This window comes from Mesitornis unicolor, unplaced genomic scaffold (assembly GCF_000695765.1).
Source record: "Mesitornis unicolor isolate BGI_N332 unplaced genomic scaffold, ASM69576v1 scaffold442, whole genome shotgun sequence".
NCBI lineage: Eukaryota > Metazoa > Chordata > Aves > Mesitornithiformes > Mesitornithidae > Mesitornis > Mesitornis unicolor.
In genome coordinates this window covers 46,480-53,946 of record NW_010166940.1, presented here as the reverse complement: position 1 = coordinate 53,946, position 7,467 = coordinate 46,480, and the positions used below count along the sequence as shown (strand labels likewise).

Below are 7,467 nucleotides of genomic sequence, written 5' to 3'. Positions count from 1 at the left end.
CCTGTGGTCAATTTTCCTTCAGATATCCGTGCTGGCATGTCTGGTTCTTTGCCTGGGAGCTCTGTCATCAGCCGATTGTTGATCCATGCTGATCCCTTTAATTCTGAGCCTGAAAACCTGTGAGTATGCCCAGGAGGTTGAAGGGAGGAAGTGGGTGTTTCCAAACGGGCTTCAGCGAAGAAGCAGATCAGTTTCTAGAGCTAAATAATGATAAATAATGACTGCAGCAGCCCAGAGTTGTGTAAACTGATTCATATGCTGGATGCCAGCGAGGATCAGCTTATGCAGGTAGACGTGGCAGTGACCCATCTGACTCGCAGTAGATGTTGAGGGTTTAGGTGAGAATGAGACTAGATCAGTCTTCTCTCTGCGCTCCAGCTCCCAGTCAGTCGGCAGTGACCTGTGGGGAAGTCACCACCCTTACACCGTGGAGGCCCAAGAAAGGTCATGGGCAGGACGTGACAGGGGAGGCACTTGGGAAATGTGATACGAGGACTTTCTTGGGCTGTTTCTGCTAAACTGTTGAACAGGAAAAATCCAGTGATACAGACTTGAAGTGTTTTTCATGGGGTGCAGTGCCCTGAGATGAGTGCTGATGTTGGTGCTTTCAAGTTTACTTGTCAGGCTCTCTGTAAATAACACCTAATATAAATATATGTGTGTGTGTGTATACGTACATATATATATATAATTTTTTAATATATACAACTAGCATTGCTACTGTTAGTGAGAACTTTTACACAATGCCAGTGACCAGCAACGTAGCTTTTTGTCAATGAAGTGTCAGCTTCTGAGCGTGTTTTTCTGGCAAAGGGAGAATTCCTCTGCAAATCCTGTGGCTGTGAAGTCTTACAGACAGAGACTGTGGGCTAGAAACCTCTGCTCATCAGGAGCTACTTTTATGGTACTCCTTGTGGGTTTTAGGCAGTTCCTAGCGGTGCTTACCAGAGCACGTTGGCATACAGCTTTCTTGTTCTTCATCTTTTTACACAAGACAAGAATGAGGTGGCCAGAGGGGACATACAGGATGTATATCAGCCAGTGTGCAGACTTAGGAATGAGAGCTTTGTTCTTTTGTTCGGCAGTGAATGTTACACCGAGAAGTGTGTCATGAACAATTACTTTGGAATTGGACTGGATGCAAAGATTTCTTTGGACTTCAACAACAAACGTGATGAGCACCCGGAGAAATGCAGGTGGGTTTGGCTTTGACCGACCTTTGGTTACTGACGGAAGTGACTGAAACCACTTTATGTTTCAGCATGGTTTTGAAGCCGATAGTGTACAGGTGTGCAGAACATTGTCAATCTTGTCTGCATGATCCTTCTTCAAGGCCTGAAATCATGCTGGAGGAGATGAGCTGCTGATTTATTACTGGCTTGTTACGCTGTTGTGGCTAGTGTAAGATCTTTGAGTACCTAGGTTGGTGTGGATTTAGTGCATTGGTTCTGTTTCCTTCATCATCTCACAGCTTTTTCTCCTGGGCTTGCTACAGAGCTACGAGAGAATCGCATCTCAGCTCTGAATGCCACAGAGGCTGATTTCAGCCTTCATCCTAACAACACAAAGCACAGGTTTTTGAATACCTAGGCAGCTACAGGATGCTGTGTGCAGCCTGTGATCGGTACATTTGCTGTGCTTGAGCTAATACTGCAGAACACTGCGGATGTGCTGCTGTATGAGATTGACAGGTTCAGTGCCAGAGGAATCTGTGTACGTTTCTGCTAGTGGGTGATACTCACTGACATTTACTTAAAGGGGAGTAGGTTTCCTAGCTCAAGTAATGACCATTTTGAGCACTCAACTCTTGGAAGCAAAGCACCTTTGTGTCTTCTGATGTAGGAGGCATCATTTCAGTGTGGGATTTTCCCCCCCCCCGAAGTGGAAAAGTAAATGCCCCTGCTAACTTTTCCTCTTTTGCTTTGCCCCCATAGAAGTCGTACTAAAAACATGATGTGGTACGGAGTGTTGGGGACCAAGGAGCTGCTGCACAGAACATACAAAAACCTGGAGCAGAAAGTCTTGCTGGAGGTGAGGAGTTAGCATGCCCCTCTGTTGCCAAAACTGGGATGCCTAATTGCATCTCCTTCAGATGCTTCGACTTTGCCGTGGTGATGCTGCTTAGTGACATTAGGGTTTCTCTTGCCTGTCTGCCACAATATATTTGCTGTATCTCACTCTGAGCTGGCTAAAAGTGGCTTTTCCTGTATTATCAACCTGTAAGGGAAGCATCATCCTGCTGGAAAGTATTAACTGTCCCCAGCTTGGTGTTCAGCGTAGATAAGATTGTCACTTTACACGCAGTGTCTCGTGTAAACGCAGCATTTTAGACAGTAGGTGCGATGGAGGGCTCTTAATTTAACTCTGCTATAACATGCATCAAACTGGAAAAGAAATACTCTCGTATGGGCCATGTAGAGCATGAGCAGGTGGCTTGCAGGAAGAGACTCTCATCACAGCAGACTGCGTAGGTGTTTCGGATGTTTTATTCCTCTTTCTGGAGGAATAAACCAAGAGGCTTTGCCAAGTCTCTCCGGTGTGCACTGTTCCTGTTTGGGGAAAAGAAGCAAGGGTATCTCTCTAAAACCCATGTCTGCCTAACAAGAGGTGGTTCATGAGACACGAATGGAGGCGTTCTACTTCGCTAGGCCAAGATAAACTGGAAGAACCCTGAATTAATTCATCACTAACTTGTGCAGGCTGTTTCTGCTCTTGGAGCACGTGTTGTGGCAGGAGGGGCTCTGTCCTGCTGTGCTGAGGATGATGTTGCCTTCTTTTCTGTGCAGTGTGATGGGAGGCCAATCCCTTTGCCCAGTCTCCAGGGAATTGCCGTGCTCAACATTCCCAGCTACGCAGGAGGCACCAACTTCTGGGGGGGAACCAAGGAGGATGATGTGAGTATTCTCAAAGGCAAGCCAGGAAATGTTTGTACTTACTGCTGCTTCTAGAGTCACAGCCCCTGAGAACAGTGCCTGGAAGAAGAGGGCAAGGGATCTCAGTGCACGTAGTTTCTCTGTGAAGCAGATAGGATACTGAAATCCAATCTTGAGCAGCTTTGCACCCAAGCAGTCTGTAGTGATTCAGAAAACAAACCCAACAGATACTCTCCTGGGTGTTTGGGCTTCCAGGAAGTGCTTTAGATTGCCATTCTCCCCTCAGACTGCCTGAGATCTAAAGTCTCTTGAAGGCAAAGGGAGTTCGATCCAGCCAGAAACATTGTGGTATTTGATGTCTGCTCTTATAACGATAATTATTGCCTTGTGGCCTGCAGCCTTTGTGTTAGCTGCCACTGGAAGCACAGTGTGAATATCAAGGCTCCCTTTTCTCCCTCCTAGCTCAGTACAAATCTTCACCTTCTAGCCTCATGGTTAATTTTATACAGTTTTGTAGGCACAATTGAAAGCCAGCTCCCAGATCTTCACCAATAGCAGTAAGGGAAACCTCTCCAACTGAGCTATATGTCCACTGAATTCTCTCTCTTGTATCCGGCTAGACATTCACAGCCCCCTCCTTTGATGACAAGATTTTGGAGGTGGTGGCAGTGTTTGGCAGCATGCAGATGGCAGTGTCACGAGTGATAAACCTACAGCATCACCGGATTGCACAGGTATTGTTTTTGTGAGCTGCTCTTGCCTCCCCCATGGCCAGCTCACGATATTTTTGCCAGTTTCAGTCAGTAAAGATCTTTGTGCTCTCTCTTATCCATGGAAGGAGCATCCACCAGGGCTGAAAATGACCATGTCCAGGGGGAATGTGGGCATGGAGTTGTTTACTAACATCCATTGTAGTACAAGTTAGACCACCAATTCAAACACAGAGTAGTCCAAAGACACAGGTGATGGTCCCTGGCACACAGGGACGAGGCGTGCCCTGGCAGCCAGTGTGCTTCTAGTAACACCAAAGCCACAGCAGCTAGGGAAGTGCTTTGCCAAGAAAGAGGATGTCTTCTGCTTCCAGAAAACCATTGCAGAGCTTCCCTGATGCGATCACTTCTTGCAGTGTCGGACAGTGAAGATAGCAATCCTGGGAGAAGAAGGAGTCCCTGTGCAAGTGGATGGAGAAGCCTGGATCCAGCCCCCGGGTTACATTTGGATTGTTCATAAAAACAGAGCGCAGACCCTCACTCGAGACAGGGTAAGAGCAGCCGTGCGTGCACGTTGTAGTACACACCAGTTTTGATGTCATGGACTGAGAGCGTGGCTGTGGCACACGTGGACGCTTATCTTTGTGAATGTAAAAAGCATATTGTGCTACAAACCATAGCACTTTTTGAGAAGAACATGACTAAACTTGCACTTGGGAAATAGCTGAAATAAGGTATGCAAGTTGATACTGCTTCCTTGTCTAGGTGCCTCGTGACAGCATTTCCTAACACGCTTGCTTGCTGTTTCTCCCACAGGACGCCTGCTGCACGGGGTGCTGTGGAATGTCTAGATTTGGCTGTTCAGTGTTCTAATTGCTCTCTGTTGTTCAATGTGCGGCTTATACCTCATTGACCAAGCAAAGCAGTGTCTTGTGCCTTGTTCAGCAGTGTGTGTGTGTCTCATCTCATAACTGTCAAATATCTCTGGTGTAAGGAAGCCTCCTTGCCCTTTTACTGTGTTAGTGAGTGGTGGTAAGCCAAAGGAAGGGATAAAAGCCTTGCTGTGGCACAAACAGGCTTTATAGTTCTCCCCAACTCTAACTGGGCATGGATAAACAGATCAGTTGATAGCAGCTCTTAACACTTGCCAGCATAACGCCCCTTTGCCCTGCTTCCAGAGCAAACCAAAGCCCTCAGCAAAGGACTCGCCTGCTGAATAACAAGAGAGAACAACCAAGGGAAAAAAGGGAGAGCAGTCTGATACAGGCCTGAGGCACGTTCCTTGTGGGCTGTTACAAGTATGATGGTAGGAAAAGAAAATGGAGGTGGGCTTACAAAGCCCCTGTCACAGGTCTTGAGTGTTGGTGCAGATGCTGGGGAGAGGAGGAGACAGGAATAGTGCACACTTTCCTGGAGGGATGGTGAGTTTCTGCAGTGTCACACTGAGACTTCGAGTTGGACCGACTGGAGAAGACAGCACAGAGAGCAAGGGGCAGCAGGGTTCCTGCTGTAAAGGTGGGAGGGAGAAAAAGAATGGCAACCTACGTGTGGGTGTGTTGGGAAGGGCAGAGTGAAGTACAGGAGGTAGAGAGGACACACAGTTCCCCAGTGAGTGTGCTGTGGGTGTTGGGAAGCCATGGCTGTGGTGGTGCCATCTCACTCAAACCTGATTTTGCAGGCATGGAATTGCCACCAAGGTAGAGGTTCCAGTTTTGCAGAGCAGTGTTCAGCTCTTGTCTTGACTGTGGGCTTACCCTTATTTTTCCTGCTGTCCTTTTGACCATCGTTGCACACCCCTTCTTTCACAGAGCAGATTTGTCCCATGCAGTAGGTGAAGTGAGGTCCTCTCCTCACATGTGTGACCCTGTACCTTTGATAGTTCTGTGATCCTTACCCTTAAGCAAAAACTGAGCCAAGGCAAGCATATGGCCTGGAAGACTTCAGCCCAGACAGCAAGTGAGAAAAGTTACAAGCAGCTGAACAGCTGGGTCCTGCCATGAAAAGTGTCTGTACCACATCTGTGTTTTACAGGCATAGGCACAAGCACTGTTTTCTAGGGGAGCTTTACAAAGTATCTTACAGTTTGCTTGCTGTGTTTTTAGGCATTTGAGAGCACCCTGAAGTCCTGGGAGGACAAACAGAAGTGCGAATTGTCCCGACCCTCCTCTTTCTCTCTGCAACCAGAGATCATGTCCGAGGAGGAATCCACCCGGATCAACCAGTTTGGTCAAGCTGCAGGGGCCCTGATCCACAGGTGGGACTCCATTTGCTCTTGGGGAATAGAGCCCTCCTTTGGTGCCTGAAGTTCTTGTCCTGCTTCCCATTCCTGGGGATGTTTCTCTTCACTCTCATCTTCTGCAGCGCTGGTGTCTGTCACTGAGGGGGGCATTATCCATTGTGCACTGTCCCAGCTGCACGAGGACTGAGGTTGAATAAACTTTCTTAGGTCATTCTGAACAAAAAATGTTACTTTCCTGAGCAAACACGTATCCTTTCGTCCTGAAAGAATCCATTATCTTTGCATATCAATGATTTTGATCAGAAATGAAACAAAGGCCTCTCTGGGAGCTCAGATGACAAGCTGGGTTCTTATAACCCTCGTGCCCAGCAGGGATTTCTGGAACAAGTCACTGTGTGCTCACCTGCTCATCATTTACTTGGGCAGTCAACTGCTTGGTCTGGGCCTCTCATAGAGAATTCCCAGAGTGGCATCAGGAATTGTGAATTAAACTGCCATGTGCACAGCTGCCTTTCACATCACTATGGCCGCACTAAAATATCTCAGTCGTATTTCAAACCAGGCCCAGCTTCTGTGCAGAATCGAACGCGCCCCTGGAGCTGTGCATGTGAAATGTGCCTTGCTTTGCCTGTGCACGCCCACCGCAGCAGGGAGTTTCCCTGCTCTGCCAGAGGCTTTGCCCGTCCTGTGCTTTATCCTGGCTCTTGTCACTCAGATGGGTATGAAAAAGAGACACCCAGTCAGAAAAGGTCTCCTGCTTTGAGCATATGCTGATGCAATCTGTAATTCTCTCTTTAGCATTCGGGAAATAGCCCAATCCTACCAGGACATGGAGCAGGAGCTTGCCCATGCTGTCAACGCCAGCTCCAAGTCTATGGACAAAGTCTACGCTAAATCCAAGTCTACAGAGGTACTTCATTCACTTGGCATCTCCCGTTTTAGCCTTGTTCCGTAGCTCTTGCTTTTCCTTTCTGATTGACCAAAAGGAGGCCTTGCTTGTCTCAGACTTCTTCCTTTTGACTGCCCAGACCTCTGTGTTTCCAGGCTTAATCTGCACATGACTTGCTTCCCTGCAGGGCCTGAACTGCAGCCTTGTTGTGGAGATGGTGAATAATGTCAAAGCCCTGCACAATGAGACTGAGCTGCTGCTGGCGGGCAAGATGGCACTGGTAAGAAGCACAGAGCAGGGGTAAAGCGGCCTCTCACTTTACCTCCTCTCCCACTTTTGCCTTAGCAAACAACATTTTGCTCATCTCAGTCTTCTTTGTAACAAATGAGTTTAAATGTTATCATCCAGGAGTTAGGATGATGTTGCTGCAAGGGCATGATGAGCAGTCAAGCTAGTTTATGTGAAGTTTGGAGCTGAGGAAAGATGAAAATCATTACTTTGGTGAAGTCTGGGCAGATCGGCTCCTTTAAAGGGAGGAATTGCTTTGTTAGCTGGGAGTTTGAAGGCAAGGGTCTGACTGTGTGTTCTACCATGTGGCTTTTAACTCTGCCTTGCTTCCATTTCTGATCCAGCAATTGGATCCTCCACAGAAGGAGCAGCTGCAGGCAGCCCTGGCCGACATGGACCTCCAGCTGAGGAAGCTGGCAGACATCCCTTGGCTGTGGCAGCTCGTGGAGCCCTGTGATGAGGAGGTGA

At 47.9% G+C, this 7,467-nt stretch overlaps 1 protein-coding gene across 1 annotated transcript in view; it reads left to right on the top strand.

Moving 5' to 3' along the window:
* The window catches only part of DGKD (diacylglycerol kinase, delta 130kDa), a 35,619-nt gene that overhangs the window by 24,671 nt on the left and 3,481 nt on the right, over positions 1-7,467 (top strand). The window contains exons 17-26 of the mRNA XM_010195129.1: positions 23-119; positions 1,086-1,196; positions 1,935-2,031; positions 2,787-2,894; positions 3,494-3,607; positions 4,000-4,134; positions 5,686-5,837; positions 6,621-6,732; positions 6,899-6,991; positions 7,344-7,463. Of these exons, the coding sequence (XP_010193431.1) occupies positions 23-119; positions 1,086-1,196; positions 1,935-2,031; positions 2,787-2,894; positions 3,494-3,607; positions 4,000-4,134; positions 5,686-5,837; positions 6,621-6,732; positions 6,899-6,991; positions 7,344-7,463 (1,139 nt within the window). The remainder of the gene's footprint in view (positions 1-22; positions 120-1,085; positions 1,197-1,934; positions 2,032-2,786; positions 2,895-3,493; positions 3,608-3,999; positions 4,135-5,685; positions 5,838-6,620; positions 6,733-6,898; positions 6,992-7,343; positions 7,464-7,467) is intronic.